Source organism: Egretta garzetta, unplaced genomic scaffold, assembly GCF_000687185.1.
Source record: "Egretta garzetta isolate BGI_Z169 unplaced genomic scaffold, ASM68718v1 scaffold45, whole genome shotgun sequence".
NCBI lineage: Eukaryota > Metazoa > Chordata > Aves > Pelecaniformes > Ardeidae > Egretta > Egretta garzetta.
Window position 1 is genome coordinate 11,679,719 of NW_009260028.1, and position 24,848 is coordinate 11,704,566.

A 24,848-nucleotide genomic window follows, 5' to 3' on the forward strand; every position below is an offset into this window, starting at 1 on the left:
ATCATAGAATCGTTTAGGTTGGAAAAGACCTTTAAGGTCACCAAGTCCAACCGTTAACCTAACACTGCCATCCCACCACTAAACCATGGCCCTAAGCACCTCGTCTGCCCATCTTTTAAATACCTCCAGGGATGGGGACTCGACCACCAACCTGGGCAGCCTGTACCAGTGCCTGATAACCCTTTTGGGGAAGAAATTTTTCTAAATGTCCAATCTAAACCTCCCCTGGCACAGCTTGAGGCCATCTCCTCCCATCCTATCACTTGTTACTTGGGACAAGAGACCGACCCCCACCTGGCTACAGCCTCCTGTCAGGCAGTTGTAGAGGGCAATAAAGTCTCCCCTCAGCCTCCTCTTCTCCAGGCTAGTGTGACTTAGAAGCCCATTCCCACACAGACAGGTCTCCTATATGCTTGAGTGTGGGAAGGGTGGTGGAGGAGGCCAGGAGAGCTTGCAGCTGGGGTCCCCATGCCCGGCTGTGGTGCTGCCTGCGCAGCGCTGGCTCTGTTTCCACCCCTGCAGCCAAAGCTCAGATGCAAGCCCCCTGAGTCACTGCTAGGCGAGGACATAGGAAGAAAGGCTGGCTCTAATGAACATCGTGACTGCTGTTCGGTCAGACCCAGGAACTAGAATAATGCAGTTTGAAACCCACCAAAACCACCAGGAACCGAGGTGATTTTGCTTAACAGCTTAGACCCTATAAAAACACAAAAAATGAAGGCAGGAGAGCAAAGACAGGAGAAGAGGGGAGCATTCTGACCCAGTAACATCAAGAAAACAGCACAAGGACCTGAGAAACAGCTCAAGACCTTGACTGCTCTGAAGCAGTGCATAACACTGATAAATCACACTGTGTGTCACTTTGCTTTCTGGTCACCCATATTCAGCAAGCTCAGCCGTACCCTGCAGCCTCCCACAGCAAAGGCTCAGCCCAGGTGGGCGATGGCACAACTTGCCACCCTGGCTGGGCTGGAAAGTCTCGCCGTGAAGTGGAAAAAATATTCCCTCTCCTGTGGAGGGGGGCTCTCACCCGCTTGCTTTGCGCATGAAGGGATGGGGAGGCTGAAAGGGTCCCCTGGATAGCGCAGGGCCAGCATCCCCAGCAGGCAGCCCTGGTGGGAGTGGGGCACAGCAGCTTGCCCCGTCTCCGCTCGACCTGGCTGGTTTCACCCCAAGTGTGAGTGAGCTGATTCGGGGAGCTGACTTCTGGGGGAAGAAGAGGGTGTTGTTGGTCAGGGGCAATATTTCCCAGTACCTCTGCCATTGAACCCTGTCGCCCCGCGGCACAGTACAGCCAGGCAAGGAAGCAGCTAGCTGTGCCCATGAGGAGCTCCATTTTCTGCCCTCCCCTTGGTGACAGGAGTAAAGTTAGCTGATGTATGAGGAAATAGAAGGGAAAAAAAACCCACATTGCATTATTATTGCTAGCACTATCATTAAGCGAGCCCTTCTCCATATCAGAAGTGGTTTCATTTCTCCTGATTCTTGTCACAATGTGTAGGTGGAGCCTGCAAATAAAAAAGCACCAGAACCTGAAAAAAAGTTACTGCTGCTCCTTGCTACAGGACACTACACAGGTAGATATTTCTCTTTTCCTTCTTCTAAAAAGAATCATGCAATTTTTGACTGTAATCTTCATTTCTTTTACTATTTGCATGTGAGAAGGCTGCATAGGAGTCTTAAAGTAAGTGTGATTAAACAAGGTTGCCAGGAGTAGGATTTGTTGCTTTCTGGGGTGGGGAAAAAGAAAAGGCATTAGTATTATTTCCTTTTTAAAGAGAGATGACTGAGAGACGGCATTTATATTGGAACACGTTTTTTAAAGCATGTACTCTGTGGGGGCAATGTTCAGCAGCACAGCCTCGCTGGCAGTATTCACAGGTAGCATCGTTAAGCTTTGCATCGCTGCTTTTTTTTTTTCTGAGGAGGCAGCTAGAATTAATAAACGTACAACCCGGAGACCGTGTATTTTACCCAAATATCCTGAAGTCACAGGATATGTCAGGCAGAAGTCTGCTTGCACCTCTGGTTGGACACAGAGTGAATAAATGCAAGAGCTGCTTGGGTTCAGCGCCTCAGCTTTGCACTTCAGGTTTGATAGTGGATTTTGTTATTAGCCCTCGAGATGCAAAGCCAGGATCGTTAGAGAAAAACGAGGCAACGCCTCTTCAGCAGGTTGGTGCTTCGTGCAGGTGCGGCTGTGTAGCCCAGCGCTTTGTGTTGCGCCGGGGAGTTTCCGACACACAGGCAGGCGAAGGGCTGGAGGTAAGGTTCAAGGAAACCAGCGTTGTCCTGATGACGGAGGCAGGGGCAGCTCTGGTGAGGGAGGTGTTATCAGACTTTCAGTATCAGCACGTCACCCAGTTCCAGACAGGCATTTAAAAACTGCTGCTCTTTTTTTTCCTCTCCTTCTTTCTTTCTTTCTTTCATGCGATGTTGCCAAGGCTCAGTACACAAAGAAATCGCTATGCCTGCATGGCACAGTGAGGCATCACACCTACCTACCGAACCTTTCTCAGGTCCGGGTGGAGAACAGCTGGGTAGCCCCAGAAACCCACACATGCTGATTTGCTCCGCTGCTTGCTGTAGGTATCTTTGTTAGCCCGTGTATCTGCGTGTGCACGCCGTGGTCTGCACCATAGACCTAGCTAAAAAAACATTCTAAGTATGTGGTAAGATATAACCGTTGCACTAAAATATTTCAAAGTTGTCACTTTTTTTGCCAGACTCCTTAAGTCGCAGCTTCCCAGACGTCACAAGTTTGTCTTGCAAGTCAGTTCTTTTTCATTTTGTTTTGTTTTTCCTGGTGGCCTTACTACACTATTTTTGCATTTCATCCTATTCATGATGGCAAAAGCTTTCTGTATAACCTCTTTCTGAAGAGGTGAATGTGTTTAGGAGGCCATATGCTAAAGCCAGTACATTAATATCTCTGAACACAGCCCAATTGAATATAAATAATAATGTAAAAGGGCTGGAAAAATGTTCTTGGGGAATATTTACATTAAATTAAAAATTCATAGGAAGTGTTCGTTCCACTAAATTGAAGGGCAGGTAGAGAATGGGAGAGGCAATAAAAGGGATTACAGTTAGAAACATTAGTAAACTATTTCCTGTAGCAATAGAAAAATCACCAAGAATCTGGTGGCCAGTAGATGGGGAAAGTATGTTTGTTGCAGATAAAGAACCATGTCCTCATTCAAGGAATAAAAATCTTATGATTCGTTAATAGAAAGAAAAAAAAGTTCATATTGAAATATTAAAGAAATGGGACGTGTGGAGAAAGATGAGGAAAGTGTAAAATGAATACCTATAAAGAAATTAAAGTAATTCAGTTATCTTTTATTGCTGGTCAAAACTGAGAACTTCTCCCATAGTCATTTATTTTTTAATTTTGATAAAAAAGATAGGAATATCTATTTTTTAAAACTGAGTTGATTTATTAAAAAGAAAGACTGAATAGCAACTGTAGAATGGTTTTTCTGTAGAACTGGGTTTTTTCCGAACTTGTTTTACACATTGAATGTATAACTTATGTTATGTCTGATCATCCTGTTTTGACATCTGCTTAAATTAGAAAACCTGTAAACTTAATCCAAGCAAAAAATTAAAAGAACGGGCTGTTATTTCAAGCAAAAACATGTTTCTCCTAATTCATTTTCCCAAGTGTTTGAGTTAAACAGATCTTGGTTCTGGCAGGGGGACGTTAAAAAAAATCTAGTTTTGAAAAAATACTGTTGGGGGGGAAGGTAATTCATTCTGTCTGGAAATCACTTTTCCTGGAAAACGCCACATCAAAAGCCTCCAGTTTCTTTAGTCACCCACAGAAAATAGCTCAACAAAACTTTTACATAAAGAAAAACTGAACAAAACAATAAGCAATCTCCTAGTTCTCCTTTCTCCAACATATATCAAGCAAAGTCTGGTTTTTGGTGAGGGTTTTAAGCTACCAAGGGTGGGGGCTGAGATACTGAGCTTCTCTAATAGGTGTAAGACTTGCCTCTGACAAGTGTTTCTACTGCAAGAGAGGCAAGTTGGCCGCATAGCAGAGTATGGCTTGGTGTGTCCTACGCTCATTGACAGTGGCCCACCTATGTAGACCCTCCTCGGGCAGCTACACAGCCCTGTACTCCCAACCCCAGGTGACTGAAGTTTAAGCATTTGCACACTCTCTCCAACCATGTCCTGCAGCTGCCAGACTGACCAAGCTTCTCAAAACACCTTTCAGCAAAATATTTCATTGGGGAAAACTGGCTTTTTGCAAAAACTGGTGTAATAGGTTTTTTACCCCAAGAAAAATACATTGTTCATTCTGTGGCAACTTCTTTTTTTTGTTTTTTAAAACACAAGGAAAGCATAAGAAAGGTAGGGAGAAGTGTTTCAAGCTTATCCTCTGGAGAGCAACTTTACTGATTTGAAAAGAGCTGTGGCACTTGATGTCTACTGAGGGTTTGAATCAGTAAATAAAAGTGGTGTTTGTTTTTTCTCTGCTATGATCACTGTTGCAAGCTGGACTCACTCAGTGCCCCATGTTTGATTTCAGAAGCTGTACGGAAGAGTAGTTGGACAAGACAGCAATCGCTGTGTAGTGAAGCACTTATGAGCAACCCGTGTTGTAGGCCAAAAAATCAGCAGGCCATGGATAATAAGAGTGTAGTGTTCAAACAACATTCTGAAAGTGCCAGCCCTGCTCTGAAGAATGGTGGTGTGTTTGCACCACTTCCCCTCCAACCATCTTTAGAAGCTTTTGCAGTACCTCTCCCAGGAGACGATGACGAAGATGAAGGTCTTCCAACGTCGGAGAACATGATTGAGAGAAAGCCTATCTATGAGCAGAAGGAGTTGAAGAAACAGCATCACGGAGAACAGGACAAGGTAAGGCAGATACCAGAAGAGGGCATAAAGCCTCCCAACTATTACTCTGGTGTTTCACTTCATTCCCCAAAATTAATTCACTTTGTCTCTTTGGGCAATCTGCACTTGTTAGGTCTAAACAGAGGAGTACTTTTGCGACCAGGCCCAAGCAGTCATTGGTGTAACTAGGAAGATAGATATCTGCAATTAATCTGCAGGCATAAAAAAAACAGGTGTAAAAAGTAGGATGGCAGCAGCCTAGCAGCCAATTTAATGTGCAAAGTGTATCTGTTTGTTTTATTGGTAACAAATAGCAAATGTTGAACAGAATTCCAAAATCTGAGGTATTTTTCACTTGAGGCTCTGCTACCTTCAACAGAAATACAAAGAAAGATCAATAATCTGTGTTGAATATCTGACACTGAAAACAGTTTTTAAGTCTGTGTCATAGTTAATGAAGTTCCTTGAGAATGGTTAGGATTTACCAGCTACCAAACATTGTAATGGAGACAGTGGGGAGGGCTTATCAATAAAGCTTTAAAATACCTGCCTCCAGTTATGTGTGCTGTCTTTCTCATCTTGAAAGAAAAATCTGCTCTGTTTGATTACATCTGATTGACAGACATATCTTCAGGGGTGGCTTTCTCAGACAAAGGTGATAGTGGGATTTTTCTTTTCAAAAGATCAGTTATGAATGTGCCTGGCCTGTTAGGGTCTGTAAAATATTCATGTTCTCAAGATTGCATTTCTGAATGCAGCAGTCAGACTGGAACGTGAAGAGAGCAATGGGGAGAAGAGACCAAGCTGATCTTTATGCTGGGCATATTTAACAGCAGGTGGCCCAGTTTTGTAAAGGTCTGGAGATTATTTGATTTTCTTGAAAATGAAGAGCCTGTGTTAATATCTGGCACATGTATCAAAACCAAAAATACAATAATCAGTCATTTTGAACAAATTGCTCATATTCATCCCTTACCCTAGCCTAAAATGAGTCAAAGAAAGAAGAGCCATGATGATCTAAAAGATTTTAGCCACCTATTAAGGACACTACAGCAGAACGCTTCTGGTGTCTGCACACAAACTAAATCTTCAAACTTCAAAACACAGATTTAATAAGCTATTACGTACTAAATTATCTTATTACTGGGACTAGTCTTCACTTACATACACATACTTCAGTACATCTGTAGATGAGTGGAAGAAAATGGCAGTTATTAAAAAAATAAATTAACAAAGCACACTTAAGTAATGAGGTGTCCTTTACTCTTTACCTTCTCAGGATAGCTTACAAAGCTTGGTATTTTTACTAAGGGTGGTCATTGAGCCAACCTCAACTGATTTTGTCGTATTTACAGACACCTGTTTGTAACACGGAGGTGCAAGGATGCGCAGTGATACAAAGCACAGCTTGATGCCAGTACATAAGGTTTACTAGAGAACGATGAGCTGGGAAAGATGCCTATAAGGGTTTTTTTGTGGAAACAACTTATTTTAAAATTATGGAAAATTCACTGTAAGTTTAACTCTAGCAGGCAGCAGAACATACCTTGTACAACCAATATGAGAGGAAGATCCGACCCTGCATTGATCTCATCGACAGCCTAAGAGCTCTCGGAATAGAAAAAGACCTGGCTTTGCCCGCGATTGCAGTGATCGGAGACCAGAGCTCTGGGAAAAGCTCCGTCCTAGAAGCCCTGTCTGGTATTGCTCTTCCCAGGGGCAATGGTAAGAATTCACCTTCTCAGGTTTGGGTTTGTTTTGGGTTTTTTTTTGTCTAGGATTCGGTAATTCCATGATTGAAACTATATCTAAATTGTGAGACTCCAGGGGCCTTCTCAGCTCTGTTTTCCAGTAGAAGAAATGGATGGGGGACTGCAGGGTAGCTCCAACAAGGCACATGTTCTTGGTGGTCAAGAGACCAGGAGTAAGAAGAGTGTAGTGTAGCGTTCTTCCCCCAAACTGGACAGACTGAAAGGTAGCATCAGCTGATTCTGTGCATTTCCCAGCAAAGAGTAGTGCAGCAGAGTATTGAAATCTGCTTTTGGGGTTGGTTTGGGGTTTTTTTAACAAGATTTTCTTACAGATATCTTACAAAAATCTTTACTTACAAACATGTGCCTTGGATGTTATTTAAGTCAGAGAAGATTGTTGGAAGACTTTGCAGCTCATGAAGATTCACTTTCCAGCTCTGCATACACACATAAGTTCTGCATGAGTTGACAATACCATCTAGTCTTCCAGGCTGGACTTGAGGAAAAGGTTTTCATAGGATGTAGGTGCAACACTGAAACAGGTCACCCAGAGAGGTGCGAATCTCCATCCTTGGAGGTTTGCAAGACAAGACATGGCTGGCCAGAGCCATGGCTGGCCTCATCTAGTGCTGGCAACTGTCCTACTCTGAGCAGGAAATCAGACAAGACCACTTTGGTAACGTCTCTTGGAACATTTCTGTGTCTCTGTGTGAAGTATTAGGCAACCCTGTGCACGCCACACAGTCCCTGGCTGCATATCATGTATAACAACTGCTGAGAGAGTTACCTCTGTCTTTGGAACTGCTGCAGGCATTGTTACTCGATGTCCCTTGGAACTTAAACTGAAAAGAATACCTGCCACCCAGGCATGGAAAGGGAGAATTTGTTACCGCAATATCAGCAAAGAGCTCCAGAATGCCTCTGAGGTGGAGAAAGCAATAAGAGAAGGTGAGTTGTAACGTATTCCCTTCTGATTTGGCCTGCTCAATCTCCTCCAAATCCTTTCTTCCCCTTTCTTAGGCTGTCCCTAGACTAAGACAGTGATTGTAGCCATGAGTAGCACCAAGGGCTGAATTCAGAGCAGAAGAAGGTAGGGTAGCATAACATAACTCTCTCAAGAGGGTTGTACTACTTATGACTTCAGTAATGAAGATGATCCATGATGTCCAAAAAAAGCTCAGGCTGTGTCCTCAGCTGGATACTGCCTGCCTGGTCTGGGGAGGCTGTCTGTCAAATTGTAAACACGCAAAGCCCTAAATGTTCCTGTCATCAGTTCAAAAGCTCAGAGAATGCTTGAGGTGTCTGTGGCTGGAAATCTTATGACTTTGGAGGACATTGCAAGAAGGCAGAGTAGAGGACATATAGAGCTTCTGCCAGCTAGTGTGAATATAGCCTCAATCATTGCCCTTCCCATGCCACAGCTTTACTTTTATGGCATTTCATGCTATGCAAGGAAACGTTTTTCTTACCCAAAGAGCAGTAAGCACTTGCCCTAAACGTAAAAGTTGGGTTGTCCTTATTTCCTCAACTAGCACATCTCTGCAAAATTGTTATTTGTCCTAATGTTTTTTTCATTAGCTTTTCAGTATATTTTTTTGATGTCTTCAATATATCCTTCCAAAAATGGCAAGGCAAGTGGTGTGAATTGGTTAAGCTAATTACAAAGCTGAAAAATCTATCATGAGAATGACTACGGGGTTTCTTTGCCTCTCTGTGCTGTTCATAGTTCAAGCGTTATTGCCTCATAAGATCTGGGACAAATTACTTGGTCTCTCAACCTCTCTATCAAAACGTGAAGAATATAGAATAACACCTATTTATATTTCAAGGCACCTAAGGATTAATTAATGCCTACAATGTGTATTGATGTTGACGAAGTATTTCTACAACTGAACAGTATTTTATCCGATCACTTCCGTTGTGGGTTATTTTCATGTATTTTGTCTGCATATTTGAGAGTTCATAAGTATATGCTCTGTAAAATATTAAATTTCACATTCCAAAAGGACTCCACGTATCCACATATTGCATAATAATTTACTTAGATTTTTGCATAAATGGATTTACATGCATGGCTGAATCTGAAAAAACCCCAAGCCTAAAAGAACCATAGGTGGTAGTAGGTACTTTTCAAGGTCATTGTGTTCAGCTTCACTTCGATGCATTGTCTGAAGCCTGTATTCACTGCCTTGCTCTTTTCTCCTTGCAGCCCAGGATATTGTGGCTGGTACTAGAGGTGCCATTAGTGGACAACTCATTTCCCTAGAAATTTGGTCCCCAGATGTCCCAGATCTGACACTAATTGATCTTCCTGGAATTGCCAGAGTGGCCGTGGGCGATCAGCCAAAAGACATTGGGGAACAGGTAAAACTCAGTCTCATATGCCAGCCTGGGCACAGGGTCAATTCCGTAACCTGCCTCATATGTGAGCCTTTGCTGTAGGATGCTGGAGTTGTTACGCTGGGCTTCTGAGCCAGCAATGGAGCTACACTAACAAAGAGGCCTATTTTTCAGGCAAGGAATTGCCAATACGAACAGTGAGGTCCAGGATCTCCTGCCTGCCTTGTCGTGCAGGAGGGAGCTGCCCACGTTAGTCATGAAGGAGCCCCCTCAAGGTGCCTTGACACAGCCTACCCATGACAGCATGGAATAACCTGGCCATATAGACCCTGAACACAGTGCTGCCCCAATGTTGCTCGGCTAGACTGCAGTCTGGAAGATAGATACATCCCAAAATCAATTGTCTCTTACCAGCTCTGTGGATGTATTTGGCAAAGCTGAATAGATCTGAGTTCTTGTAAGCTCTTCTGGAGCAAGGCATCCAATTGCCCCTCTCACAGGTTCACTGCTCTGTCATCCCTTACTTACAGAGACATCAGAATCAGACCTCTCCTGGTTTCTCCCATCCCTTAAGGGATCCCAGAAGACCCTTTTTGAAGTAAACAGCATATGCCCTAAAGTGGAGGGGGTCTCTGCTCTTCCTCTGCTGCTTTAAGAAGAAATGCTGGGGAATGCAAATAAAACTCCAGGGGGACAAGGCCAGCTGTGAGGGTGATGTGCAGGAGCTGGGTGTATTGTTTCTCCTCAAATACCTGTAGATAGGAACTTGGAATAAGAGTAGCCCAAACTAAACTGGCATCTCAACAAAAATAAGACAAGATTGGATCGCCTGGGCTTTAATCACTGAGAGAAGAGTAATTTCATTTCACAGTTGGGTAGTAAACTTTCTATTTTATTCATAAGAAAGCAGCAGGTGCAACATGATCCACACATTTCCATTGTCCCCAGCTGCCTGCGTGCTTCAGAGATGGAGGCTACAGCATTGTAGCACGTCAGAAATTGGGATGGATAGGAAGTAGAAAAGAGAGGCACCTTGACCAAAACTAAGGAAAAAAAAAAAGAGTTAACTTACTTTGGTATAAGCACAATAGAGCTGTCTGTACCTTTTGCAGTACAACACAAACTGTGAGAAACACTTTTAGTTTGGCATTTAAACACAGAAACAATGCCAACTAGATGTCATGTGCGACTTGGGGGGGGGGGTGTCACAAATACTCCACTAAAATATAAGCCAAAGACATTTGTTCTCCTTTCAGAGATACAAAGTTTAGATTTATCAGCATAATCTAGCTTGCTTTCTTTCTGTGTGTAACTAGACATCAGAACTTGCTTTTCTTATATCACATGATTATTTATGAAATATCTTTAATATTTCCATAATGAAAGATTATATGCATGAGAGGTTAAACTTTACATAGCTTTCGGGACAGGCATAACAACAGTCCGGTCTCATTCATGTCAGATATTTGGATTAATCTTGACATGGGAAAAGAGGCTGCATTCTTCTGCTGACCCATTTCCATGCCATCCTTTAGGATATAATACTGTCCCCAGTATGTGCAACATTTAGTGTAATCAGACAGTGGCTCGTATTGCCAGAAATGCTCACATCCTACATGCAAGCATCTCATTTCACTGAACTTCATTACTGCTGTATTGCATTGCAGATCAAAATGCTACTGAAAAAAATTATTGGCTGCAAAGAGACACTCAATTTGGTAGTGGTGCCATGTAACGTGGATATTGCAACAACAGAAGCACTGAAAATGGCTCAAGAGGTGGACCCCAGTGGAGAAAGGACACTAGGTGAGGCAATTTTTAAGCTACGAGTTAAGTGGAAATCTTTTCTTCCATTAAGGTCTGATGTTCTGTATTCCATGCCAGAACTGTGAAATTAGCTACTAGAAGAAGGAAAAAAAAGAAAACAGCCTAAATCAATTATTTACAAAGCTTGAGATGATCCAGTAGCTCTAAGAATCCTCCAATTTTGAATCTTGCTGGCATTCGTGTTATGAATAATTGGAAATCGAAAATCTCAGAGTTAATGGTGGGAAAGCTTTGCTATTGCCTGTTAAAAAAGGTTTGCAAGGCAAAAGGTGTGGCAGGAGGCCAACTGTAGAGCAAGTTTTACAGCCCAGGAGCTGAGAGCTTTCTAGGAGAGAGAAAACAAAACAAAAAGAATTTGCTTTATAAAACACGGTACAGAACGTTCCCCCTCTGGTGGTGGGATGTCCTCCTGCAGCTCTCCCACCTTCACTCCTGCGCTCGAGTAACTTTCTCTTTGGGTAACTTCACAGGGATCCTCACGAAACCCGACCTGGTGGACAGAGGGACTGAAGAGTCTATCATTAACATAATACGAAACCAGATCATCCCCCTCAAAAAAGGTTACATGATCGTGAAGTGTCGTGGGCAGCAGGACATCCAGAACAAGCTGTCCTTGGCCACTGCAATCCAGCAGGAGAGAAAATTCTTCGAGACTCACAAACATTTCAGGTACTTCTCCCAGAACGGACCTAATTGAAAACATATTAAAGTCACTTCAAAGGTTCCTGTTGACTTGCCGAGATTTGAATTAGGGTTACAAACAGCTATTATTTATACTGGCTATTTCTGATTGCCCATGTAATGTTGCGTCCCAGTAAACCAGAATTTTATATGTCAAATAAACTTTTAAAATGTATTTTGCATGCAAGTTCAATATATCTCTTTGCTTAACTCTGGGAGAAGTGCAATGACCTTCAGAAGTTCAGAATAGTCCCAAAGAATTCAAGTTAAGCACTGAAGTATTTCTATTCACTGGAAGACATGGTGAAACTCAGTTTGAGAAAGGATACTGCCTGTGCTGAGGGTACAGATTTCCCCAGAAGGTGACTCAGCAGCAAGTCCATCATAATATAGAGAATGGCAGGTAAAAACTGTTTTGAATCAGTGTACTGCATGCATGCAGAAATAATACAGTAGCACGTTAATCTGCTGTCAGAATTTGCTATTTTCAGATTCTTCTTGGTTTCCCTTTGCTTAGCCAGTAGCAGCAGCTGTCAAACAGCTCTTGCACAAAAGCCACCATGCTGCCGCATCTGTACTAGCACTCCCCAGAGGGCCTTTGCTTCACTCTACTTGGGCAGTAGAACTAGTGAAAACAGAGAAGAGCAGCAGTGTTTCTTCCTTGCCCTGCACACATGGTCTATCTAAAACCACCTCTTCCTCCTTTTTGCAGCGTTCTTATTGAAGAAAGAAGGGCTACTATCCCTCATCTGGCAGAGAAGCTCACAAATGAACTTGTGAGACATATTATTGTAAGTAACAAAGGTGCCACACTAAGCTGTTTGTATCAGTTACAATCTAAGAATAAGTTCAGCTCTTCAACCTTGGATTGCAATTGATTGCATCTTTATATGCATAGATAATACTTAATTATTCTTCAATCCGGCAATCTGAGAACAAATTTTAACTGAGAGTTAAACTCGGCTCTGTCCTCAGATTTGCTTTCAAGCTGAAGATTGACAATAGGCAAGTCATTTCACCTACATGTGACTCGTCACTCCTGCCTTTTCAATGGCAGCCATGATATTTCTTTTTGTTTGTGAAGAGTGTTGGGCAGCTGGGTGACAAGTTACCGCTATGAGCTTACTAAAACACAATAATTTCTATTTAACTGAAAATTTCTTCAAAATCTCAAGTAAGACCTAATTGTTTTATTATATTGCTATACTAATGTAGGTATATTGGGTTTTTAATTTTATATACATATATCTGTAAGTAATATATCTTATTTGAATAAGGGAAAATACTAAAATACAGGGAACCTCTGAATTCAGTCCTGAAGGAGAAAAAATATGCATTTATGTAACCTTACACAAAATAGGCAACTAAACAGCTGTGTTCAATTGGGTATTTATCAGGAACAGAGGGTTCAGTACATTCCCCACATCACCACCTTCCCTGGCGCAACCCATGAGAACGTAGTTTTTGGCTCACCATAGGTGAAATGTTGCCCTAGACTGCAGCCACTCTGCCTGCCTTGCAGTGAGGTCCAGCCTCAGATTTCTCAGTGATATCCTAGCCCCCTGCCTTCTCTCAGTGAAGGCCATATTTACACTTCCATGCCAACCCACTATCACACATGGGATGCAAGGACAGAGAGCTCTTGGACTCCTAAGAGCAGTAAAGATCATGTGCAAGCGTAGGTCACTCTTAGAGGGATTTTGTTTTCCTTCCAAAACCAGACATGTTTAAGCTACTTAAATGTTCTTCTTCACTGTCTACCCCCCAGAAAACTCTGCCAACACTAGAGAGTCAAATACGTGAGGTACTTCAGAAAACAATACGGGATCTACAAAAGTATAGAAGAGGCACACCCACAACAGAGTCTGAGCAGCTGATTTTCCTCACAGATGTAAGTATCAATATTGGTTTGGTCATGGAGCAGAATGAGGAGGTAAATGTGGGAGAAAAAGAAACCACCTAAAGTTAACAAACCATCAGCGTGGACCACCAGGAAGCTTGTGGTATCTGTCACTGAGGTGTTTTGAGAGTATCGCAGGCAAACCTCTGGCAGTAATACATCACACCTGTAAAAATAATGGATCAGAGGAGCTTGTCGCCCCTTCTGGCAATTTTCTTCCTGTGATTATGGGGCAAGAGAGCTGAACAACAACCTGGTTAACTGGTCAAAATCAAGCATCTCAGAGAGGGAAAACTTACACTCCTGCCTGCCCGACATTTCAAAGGGTTTCCATTGTTTACAGCACTCATAAAATCAAATGCATTCCTGATATCAAAATACGGTTTGCAAGTCCATCGAAGTGTTTCGTCCTGGGGAGCTAACCCCTCACAGTAAGCTTTTGGCAGGCCAGCAGAGGTGCTTATTCTGAAAGCTCACCAGCCTTCAAAGACTTCATACAAATTTTGTCAATTAGAATTTAGTAAATAGTTCTAAGAGTCCACAGGGAAACAAAAATAAACCAAAACAAAAGAAAAAAAAAGAAGATTGTCAAGTTTGTTCTCCTCTAGTTGTGCTGGTTTTGAAGAAAACAAAAACAAAACAAAAACAAAAAACAAAACAAAACAAAACAAAAAAAACCAAAAAAACCCCACCAGGAGCTAAGAGCATAAAAGTTGTAAGAAAGGTGTGTTTTCAATGAATCATGTCCCTGCTTTGACATCAAATGACTGTAGATTTACTTAACATGTGCAAGTTAATCTGAAGAAATGAATCTTTACTACCTTGCTTGATGGTTCTTGAATTCATTACAGCTGATCAAACTCTTTAATCAAGACATCTCTCAGACAATAAACGGAGAGGAAGAGATGTTTGGAAATGAAGTCAGACTGTTCGCAAAAATCCGCAGAGAGTTTCAAACATGGGCAGTGATTCTCCTGGAGTGTGCTGCAAAGGGTAAGCATAGAAAAACATCACTTGCAGCTGAGCTGAGATTCCCTTCCCTTGCTTTTAAATCAAGACACAGCATCATCAATGGGGTGTTTTCAAGAAAGTGAAAAAGACGCTAGGATCATTCATCTGTTGTAGTGTTAGGGAAGTTATGCTTTGGTCCTCGGGGAGAAAGACCCAGCTTGCGTTAAATGCTGTCATTAGGGAGAGCTCAGTGGATGTCTCTCTTCTCCCAGCAAAGCAATAAAATCAAGAATGTGGCACAGAACTGGTTGGTGATTCTCTGGACCATTCTTCTGAATAACAGCAACAAAGCCAACATGAACACTAATAATTAATAATAATAACAATAATAATATATTTAAACTATAGAATAAATTTGGTGGTTGTTGTTGTTATTAGTATTATTAATAATGTTTTGGAATTTTGGTCTTTTTTATTCTACTTTAGCTCTGGTTTAAGGTGTGGAGAAAGCGATTCTCAGTCTGAAATAACCACAACCTTGTAAAGAGTACCCCTTTCTGTGCATCACCCATCTTGCTAATTGCTTAACCAAACTCAGTTCTAAACTGAGGCATAGAGTGATACACGCAGGCTGAACTCTGCTGTACACTCAACAGCTTTTGCAGCATCTTTTTCACATCTTTCAGAGACCCCGTCGTTTGCTCTTAGAGATGAAATAGCGTCAGCTTCCAGTCAAGCAGTAGCTCTTGAAAGAAGTTCTTTTAGTCTTTGATGCACATCTATGCCAACATCACTAGTGACTCTGAAAATGATAGGTACAAACAGGCTCCAAAGGTGCCATCAGCCAGAGACAAATATATGTGTATATATCTGCATATATGTGAAGAGAGACAGACAGACAGACGTTGGCGTATGTCAATGTCTCTTACATTCCATCCATGAAGTACCAAGCCAGTCAACATGATTTTATGGGGATGAATAAAAGAGTAAGGCAATGAAGGCGTGAAGACATAGATGTAAAAACGGCAGAAAGCGCTAGCAGAAGGATGCAGCTTCTTCAGCGGACAGAGTGCAACTGAGTTGCAGAAGATACGCGAGGCATCACATGGCAGCTGAACCACAGTGGAGAATCCACTGGGCACTTTCAGGTTATCCCCGTTGATTTCAATTAATATGTCTGACTTCACAGTAGGATCAGGGTAGCAGCACGCAGCAGCTCTTACAACAGCACGGCTCTTGCTGACAATATGCTACCCCAAAATCATGTGTACGCATGCTCAGGTGAAGTATTTGCATCTGCAGCAGAGTAAGCTCACATCCATAGCTTGACAACTAGAGGTAGCTTTAGCGAGCCCTTCCTCAATAGAAAGCATTGTTATCAGCCTCCGCTAGGATTTCTGAAGGTACATCATGGCATGTCAGATGATTCTGTTTAACTTCAGCTTTCTTATGATGGATTAAAGTATTAAAAATAGAGATATTCTGGATACTTGAAGCCTGGAACTTTCTGTTGCAAAGCTGACAGATGTTCTTGCGGCCGTGTTACAGCTTTGTACTACCTTAACTGCACGGGTACGTGTTCAGACTTTGAACTCCACATCTACTTCTGGTTTTCTTTTCTTTTCTTCTTTTTTTTTTTTTTTTTATTATCCAGACATGGTGTCATATATCTGAATGTTAGAACTGAATGCAATCATGGCTTCACTTCTACTTCCGCGTGTTCACTTGACCCCTGGTTCACAAATTTTACCCCAAAATGGAGCAATATCAAAACCTCTCAAAACACTTAGAAACACATCTTTCCCTGAATATGTAAACCAATTTGAAGGGATATACTTCATTTAAGATAGCATAAGACTGTTTAGGGAGTTTGGGGTTCTGTTTTGTTCTGGGTTTTTTAAAACTCAGAAGTGACTGGTAACGGCCAAATTCATACAATATCAACAAAGAAATATTGACTGTAATATCTTTTAAAAAAACCAGCTAGCCAACAGTAGATTCCCTGGAATAAGACTGTTTAGTGAGTTTGGGGTTCTGTTTTGTTCTGTTTTTTTTAAAACTCAGAAGTGACTGGTAACGGCCACTTCTGTGAGGGTAGCAATTCCAAGAAGAACTGGTATTTTTGAGCCCCATCATAATTTCTGGCTTGCTTTCTGTCAGTCAGATGCTTGATCCACTGTGTGAGACGGTTCGTTCCCTGAGAAATAATGTGTGTTAGCTCGGTTCTGTAACAATGGTATTGCTTAAAGCATTGTCTCAGTAGTTGTTCTTCTCAAGAGCATTTCAAAGAGGAGCAATAACTTTCTTCTTAAATCTGAAATTTATAAATTGAGTGGTTTAGTAGTAAAACAATGTTATTTTAATATTACAGCTAAAAAAAATGTACCCAGTAAAGTGTGGAAATATGAAGACCAGTATCGTGGCCGGGAGTTCCCAGGCTTTACCAGTTTCAAGACATTTGAGGACATTATAAAAAAGGAAATCACAGAAATGGAGCAGCCAGCCATCGAGATACTGCACAATGTGATGAGTACGTCTCACAGGCCACATGAGGCTGTCGCATGGGAGACACTGGTGTGCCTAACAAGTTTATTTCCAGGATAAGCCAACATTCTCCCTGCTGGGGCAAGAGCTCCAGCCACGATACTTCAGTGTGGGGAAGTGAACCTGATTCAACCTGGGGGCTTGCTTCTTCTCTAGAGCCTCCAATCTCTACACATGGTCTCCAGCATTTTTTAATATTTTTCCCAGTGGCTGGTGGAAGGGAGTTAGAAAGTAACTGTAATAAATAACACAGTAAAGAAATAGTATAGAAGAAGTACCTGGTGCTGGGGGAAAGGAGACAATGTTCATCCAGTAAAAAGCACCCAAGGAAAAAGTATGTCATGATCCTATTTCACCTATGTTTGCCTTAGAAGGCAGCTATGGTGTGTGTGCCAGATGCAGTGCTCTGTAGTACATGTGCTAGCCCCAATTCCTGGGGAGGCTTCTCAGGGGGGAGAGATGCAGATGTGCTTACATGGCCAAGTGATGGCACATCTGGTCAGATGCAGCTGTGAGCAAAGAAACTGCTTTATCAAAGAAATCTCAGTGCTATTCAATCTCTCAGGTGTTCAGCGGTTGCAGGAGGTCCTTAATGGCTCACGCTCTTGGACGTAGGAATCTAAATTCCTACTTGTTAATATTGGTCAAAAAGGCATAGTGCATCAGTACTGCTGCTCAGCTATTTCTGGATGAATACAGAAAAAGAATAGTTTTCCCAAGCGTCACATTAACCTTAAAAACCTCACTTGCTTACCTGACTTTATGTTGTCTGTCTGTTCTTCCCTTAGGATTGGTGGAAGAGAAATTTATGGAACTCACTGACAAGCATTTTGCTAATTTCCACAATCTAAACAGAGCTGTTAAGGTGAGACACTACCTATAACCTGAGATAAGACAAAAGCAAGACAGAATGGCATTTGTAAATACAGCCATGCTTACAGTACCCATCCCATTGAGTTACCCTTATGCAAGCACGGAATTTCCTGCAGGCCTATGGTTTTTATAAAATAAGGAAATGCTTGAAAATGATAGCATGTTTATAATGGTAGCAATGAAAGTGTGTTTTGCCTTTTGGTACAACTTTGGCAAGATCTAAAACATACATTCCTCATTCAGTCTGGTCACATTCTTGATGCATACCACACAATGCAAAGAAAACCTTAGGAGTTTATCATTAATTTCAAATTTAAGTCCTGCAATGATTTGTCAGTGTGTGGGTAGCCTCAGAGCGCTAAACAGTGCTTTTCCCTCTCTGAAAGGCAAGCCTGGGTGTTAGCCAGTGCAGGTATCTCACCTTTGAGAAAAGGTGACAAGCCAAAAATCATTCAACTATGAGCGAGTTAGAAGATGACTGTTCACAAATTGGGGGATTGCATGTTTTGGAGTGGAGTTAAATTATTTGGTTGTCATTGAAGACCTTTTCTCAGAAAGAGCTTTGAGGAAGTGATGAGAAGCAATGCTGGACAGCCGGGAGGCAGAGTCCACTCACAGGGGCCTGCTTAAAAAGGAAACTCAAAGGCAAATGTGAGTGGAAGAGATGGTTTGCTAGTTGACTTGCATGGCCAAACCCTACTGAGCTCCCAGGCCAACCAGGCAGCAAGCAAATAAGCTATTGCGGCCAAAGACAGAGTTGTTCAGGGAGGGTCTTTAGGCATAACATGGTGAGAGGAATGAAGAGGTAGGAACTTCTGGTAGACACCAAAGATGAGAAAAAAAGTTGGGCTGCTTTCTTAGAGATGCCAGGAAAGCATTTGAAGGGAATTTGAAGATGACTGAGGGAACTTTGCTGCCCAGATTACTGCAAAATGCCAGACAGTGAGGGGTTAGATGGGGTTGGTTTGCTGCCAACAGGTAGGAGAGTGTGGTTTTTGAGAAGGGCAGGAGGGGCAATGGAGTTCACATCAGTGCCTGTTGTCACTGCCTACTGCAAGAGGGAGATGCAAACAAAATGCAGGCAAAACCCAAGGACAGGCTGCAGGCTGAACCCATGACTGGCCATTGCTGCTTGCTCCCATCAACCTTCTATTTTCCTTCGGGGTCCAAGCACCAAGTTTTGACTGATCCCACTCGTGTTTTAGAAGAGGACAAACCCACCATGTTTTCCTGCTCTTTCACAAGAGAGGAAACAGAATCTGCAGCATTACTCCATGTTTCCAAGAGACAGTCTGGGATCAGATGGTGCCGCAGCAAGGACTGTTGAACATGGTGCCCACCTTGCCATTCCCTGGGGACACTGCAAAGCACTGGCACCTTTGCAAAGGAAGCAAATGTCTGAGAACTTGTTGTTCTTTTCTTTCCTAGACCAGAATTGAAGACATTAGAGAGAAACAAGCACTGGAGGCTGAAAGACAGATCCAGACCCAGTTTAAAATGGAGAGAATCATGTACTGCCAGGATAACCTTTACCTTAATGATTTAAACTCTGTTAAGGTAGAAGTCAAGACCCCGCCTTTGTCCAGGAGATGCTTTCTCACACGAAGGCCTATTTGAATGTGAGTTTACAGGCTACAATACAGCAGTTCTTCTGTGCCCTGAATGCTATAGCACATACCCCTCATCCCGATCTCGCTGTAGTCATTAGTTTTTCATGCAATGCTACTCCTATGCAGAGACTGGTAGCCAGAGGGTATAAGCGTCTTGTCCAGATACACGCACAGCTTCTGTACGAGTTAATCGGAGCTTCTGACCAGTGATGAAAATGCCAGGACAAAGCTGGTCTGACGGGCTGCGTCAGCACAGCCGCTGGGGAGAAGTAGCTGTGCGCTGCAGGGTATGGTGATTAGAAAAGTTTGCAGGTTGTGTAAATGGCAGCTGGCTCCTAAGCCACTTGTTAGCTACCCCCCCAGCCTGGCATGGCTCCCTGCCGTGGCTGCCCCTCGCTCAGGGAATATGCCATCGGCAAGTGAGTCCTCTTCCCACCCTCCTCCAAGCTTTCATGGAGTCGGGGGTGGCTCCCTGTTGCCTACACAGCCCCACGCCAGTACAGTGCTCTCGTGCTGGCTGTTGTATGGGGACAAGTGTCGGGGGGAGGAAAGGACAGTCACTTACCAGCACGGAGGAGAGGATAGGATGGGGAAGAGCCCTTAGCCCTGTAAGTAGAAGTTATTGATATTCGGTTGGATAGCTAGCCCTCCTCTCCAGCAAAGGAAGCAACAGTCCCAGGATTGCTTTCCCCACTGCAAGTTCGTTTCTTGGTTTTCAAATAACACTAGTTTCCACAAGCCTAACAACATTGTGTACAGCACTTTGGCGTCTGGCACAGCATGTGAGAGCTCAGGTCAGCCTCGAGTCCCTCTGCATGTTCCTGCTGCCAGCAGAAAGTGGTGCCAGTGGCTTGCAGTCAGATCCTAAATGCGGCAGGCGGAGCGATAATAAAACGTTAAGTTAAAATGGATTAGGCTATCTATCTGTAGAGATCAGAGTGAGTATGCTGTATTGCAGATAGCTCTATAGAAGTTACATGTCTGAAGACAAATGGGATGTTTTAACAAAGGATTGTCTTAAAGAAAGACAGCAAGGAGACCAAGCAGTATCAGGCTTTGCTTTTGATCTTTGTTTCACAAAACTCCCTCAGAAAGCAACAAGTTCAATATTAATAATGCAGTAAGGTAGGTAGCATCTCACCTTGAATTTCAATAGTGAGGTTTTGACAAATTCCTGCAATTAAATGTTCAGGCTGATGGGGAGAAAACCATCAGCTTTCAGAGAGCAAGAGACAAAGGCAAAACTGCATAAGCTCTTCGCTCCTGCCTTGCTATACTCTCTCCTGTAACACAAATGTCTTAGATGCTAATTACACATTTTTTTGCAAACGGCCTAAGCGCCATTTTCCATAAGAACAAATGCCAGGGCATCGTATCTCCATGGGACTTATGCAAGGCCAAACACACTTTGAATGAGATGGAAGCTCTTAAGTGTCCATGGCCTTTGAAAATGGCATGCGCGAATCTGTGTCACCTATGGCAGGACTGTCAAGATTCTGGGTAGAGCTTGGCTCCAGAAAAACACCCATATTTAAAGCATCTAAGGTCCCTCCCGCTATGGTCAGTAGTGCCTGGAGAATACATAGGCTCAGTAAGTGCTTCAGCTGACTCAGCCAAATTACTTGCTATTGACTAGATCTCTGCAAACTAGAAAGAAAAACTAAACATCTAGTCAGGTATTTTTCAGCTTGAGCTTGGCCCCATCCTTGTACATGAAAGATTTGCAGCCACTGAGCTCCAGAGGTATGTAAAGCCAGAAATACCTTAGACTTCTCTGGAAACAGACTGCCTAAACCCTGTAGGACCTACAAATCAAATGTGCCTCTGCCTGGTCTTCCCCTTGCCATTTTCAACTCAGGTGCCACGAAAAGAAAGGAAGACGACATCTCTAACAGCAATTACAGCCACTCACTAAGGCATAAGTGCTCACCTGGTACCTGGAGGGCTGGCGGCAGATCCCTTCCAGCATCAGAGAGGTTTTGAACCTCCCATCGCCCAAGAGCACGAGCTAAGCCCCCAAGCCCTGTGGATGTCTTTGGGAAAAGGGCCCCACAGGGTCTTCTAGGTCAATCTGTTTCAATTTCCATAAATAACTAGACCAGACATTTCGTAAGGTTAAACAAAAAATTATCTATAGATGTAATGTAGGCAAAGGCTGCTCTCACTATTGCTAAGGACATTTTCCCTTAAGGCTAAAGCTTACTCCAGAGCTGTCTTACACTTAAGAGGACAACCACGTCAGAAATACCATCTAAATACAGGAATTTACCGCCTTTGGGAAAAAGAATCACTGTTTGATTTCCTGTACCATAAGGGCTTGGTAGTGTTCAGAGAAGACGGATTTGACACCAGAAATTGTTCACAAGTACTGTTCCTCAGGTATGTCCTGGTATAACTTTTACCAGTGATAGCTGGCAGAGCTAAGCAGGCAACAGCCTGCCTTGGGTTTAGTTTGCTGAGGGAAAAAAGCAACAGCTGACACTCCCGTAACTCTTAATTTTTAGATCTTTAGGCACAAAAGAGACCAACAGCAAACACTTTTTAGTTCCCAGAAACACTCACTTCTTGAACAGTAACTCAGTACAACATTTTTAAAATGTGTTGTCACTTCTTGCCAGATTACCTGTAGCCCCCTCCTTTTTTAGCTTTTTTGGGAAACGAATCTTTTGCCTTTTTTCCCCCTTCTTGCAGGGAGCAAGTAAACGCCTCTCCAACCAGATACCTCTGATCATCCTGTCTTCTGCCCTTCATGACTTCGGGGACAACTTACAGACTGCGATGTTGCATCTTTTGCAAGAAAAAGACAAATTAAGCCATCTCCTTCAGGAGGACAGTGAAGCTGCTAAGCATAGGAACTTCCTCAGTCAACGAGTCAAACGTCTCACCGTAGCCTGCCAGTACCTGAGAGACTTCAGCTCGCTGTAGACTTCTTCATTTTTCATTGTTTTTTAGCATTATTGAAGAAATTTGTATAATGCCCTAAAAATGTAATGTCAGCACAGACCTTTAACACACATTTCTAGTGTTCAGTTCTGCTTTATTTTCCGTAACTAGTTATATGCAAACACCTACCCTTACGTACAGCGCTCCACTGGGGGAGTTGTGACTACATTAATGCTATCGCCTTTCTAAACATTTGCCTTACAAACTCTGTACAATCATTGAAATACTTATTAAAAAGCTAGAGATCTGAGAGTTCTGTTTTCTTGTGGCTTTTTTTAAATGAGGATGAGGGCTTTCAGCTCTATAACTCACAAACTGGAGAAATCAAATCATCTAACTTTCCTAGATGAAATTTACTGCACAAGCCTAGCGATCCCCTGCTTCCCTTTGTGGTTTTGCCTTGCTGTTGTTGTTGTCTTTCCTGCCAGCACCTGAAAGATGACGCTGCCAGTCCCAGCCCAGTAGGTAGAGAGGGTGCACAGGGTGGGCATGAAACAGTTCCAGCCTAGAGGGAAAAGAACGTTGACTTCATCTGATGGGTACATCCACAGGGTGCCTTTGTCTTTTTTTTTTTTTTTTCAGTTCCCTAATTTGTAGAGAAAGGTGTATTGGGTCAAGATGCATAGTGCTGTGCTCTCTATTGGTATGTAGAAAGGTGTTGATAACACACCGGAGCATCAAGGCTGTGTCTCCAACATTCCCCCCCACCCCCACCAGTGGGCTGGGAGGGGGCAAGATCTTGGGAGGGGACGTAGCCAAGACACCTGACCCAAACTGACCAAAGGGATATTCCATACCATATGACATCAACTCAGATACAAAAACTAAGGGAAAAGTAAGAGTACGGGGGACATTCATCTTTTATGACGTTTTGTCTTCTGGAGCAATGGCTATGCATACTGAAGCCCTGCTTCCCAGGAAGTGGCTGGGCATCGCCAGCTAATGGGAACTAGAGAATAAAATCTTGTCTTCCTTTTGCTACTGCATGCAGCCTTTGCTTTTGCTTTTTTTTATTAAACTGCCTTTATCCTGACCCACAAGTTTTCTTTCTTTTCCATCTCATTCTCTCCCCGCCTGTCCCTGAAGAGGGGAGCGATAGAGCAGGTTGGTGGCACCTGGCATCCAGCCAAGGTCAAACCATTACAAGGTTAAGAGGCTCTTTCTTTTGGATGCCTGGAGCATCGTCTGAAATTTTGGGACTGATGGGCAATTCAATAGATGGCAGGATTTGGACATCCAAAAGGGATTAAACAACCCAGGATGTTAAGCATAAGAAGGGTGTCTCAGCATGTGGCTTGTTGCCTTTCTCCTTTTCCTCCCCAGGGCAAGGAGAACCTTTCCAAAAGCTTTTTCATTTCATGGAAGCCAGTGCAAAATATAATCCTGCATGCTGCATTCATGACATCTTTCATACAGAGGATTTATTTTAATGGGCAAAGCTGTGCTTTGTATAGCAAGAGTCATGGCTGCATTCAGCTAAAAAAAACCCCATGCTTGTACCAGTGTGCCATGCAGTAATTCCCAAGATGCTTACAAGAGAAGCCTTCCCTTCAGGCTATGGCCTAGTTTTGGCTTGGATAGAGTTAATTTTCTTTCTAGTAGCTGGCATAGTGCTGTGGTTTGGGTTTAGGATGAGAAGAATGTCGATGACACACTGATGTTTTAGTTGTTGCTGAGCAGGGCTTACACCAGTCAAGGACTTCTCAGCTTCCCCTGCTCTGCCAGGGGCACAAGAAGCTGGGAGGGGACACAGCCAGGACAGCTGACCCCAACTGGCCAAAGGGCTGTTCCAGACCATATGATGTCCTGCCCAGTATATAAAGCTGGGAGGGGTTGGCCAGTGAGCTGTGATCACTGCTTGGAGAAGGGCTGGGCATCGTTCAGCGGGTGGTGAGCAAGTGCATGGTACATCACTTGGTTTGTATATTCTTTTATCACTATTATTACTTTCTCTTCCTCTGCTGTCCTATTAAACTGTCTTTATCTCAACCCACAGGTTTGGGGGTTTTTTCCCAATTCTCTCCCACATCCCACAGGGACAGCGCGGGGAGAGGTGAGCGAGGGGCGGGGTGGTGCTTAGTTGCCAACTGGGGTTAAACCAGGACACGCTAGAAACGATAGAAGGTGTTTGGCTCTCTGACACGAAACTGCACCAGCAGAGGGCTGACTTCTGTGGCACAGCGTTCACTCCAGTACAGCATACAGCTTTCTTAACCCTGTTTAGCACTACAGCTGGTTTTCCACATTTCAGACTGTTTTGCTGCTCTTGAACTTGCAGCGCTGCAGGTCAGAAGCCATAAAAAAGCATGGTGCTATAACAACTCTATTTTTTTAATTTCTCTTTTGAAAGTACTTTGAACTTGTTGAGCACTTCTTGGTATCCTCTAGGCACACTTGATGCTCATGCGCTATTCAAAACACCCTGTCTCACACCTAGAGAAGAGAGGCAGGTACACATTGCTTCAGGCAGTGTGAGATGCAATAACAAAATGAGGTGTGACTCCCTTTAGGCTAAAATTCCTTATTTAATTCAATTTCACAAGTCAGAGTGATTTCATCAAAAATCCAACATTC

The 24,848-nt window shown here is 43.0% G+C and overlaps 1 protein-coding gene across 1 annotated transcript; it reads left to right on the plus strand.

The window, feature by feature from the left end:
- The first annotated feature begins 1,560 nt into the window (after positions 1-1,560).
- LOC104128187 (interferon-induced GTP-binding protein Mx-like) lies at positions 1,561-22,256 on the plus strand. The gene is given in 15 exon segments (XM_009640923.2): positions 1,561-1,577; positions 4,544-4,875; positions 6,387-6,579; positions 7,416-7,553; positions 8,815-8,969; positions 10,613-10,751; positions 11,243-11,441; positions 12,166-12,244; positions 13,222-13,344; positions 14,205-14,346; positions 16,676-16,834; positions 17,637-17,713; positions 19,150-19,282; positions 19,285-19,340; positions 22,023-22,256. Coding segments are annotated over 14 exon segments (2,103 nt in total). The 5' UTR covers positions 1,561-1,577; positions 4,544-4,599.
- The last annotated feature ends 2,592 nt before the right edge of the window (positions 22,257-24,848 follow it).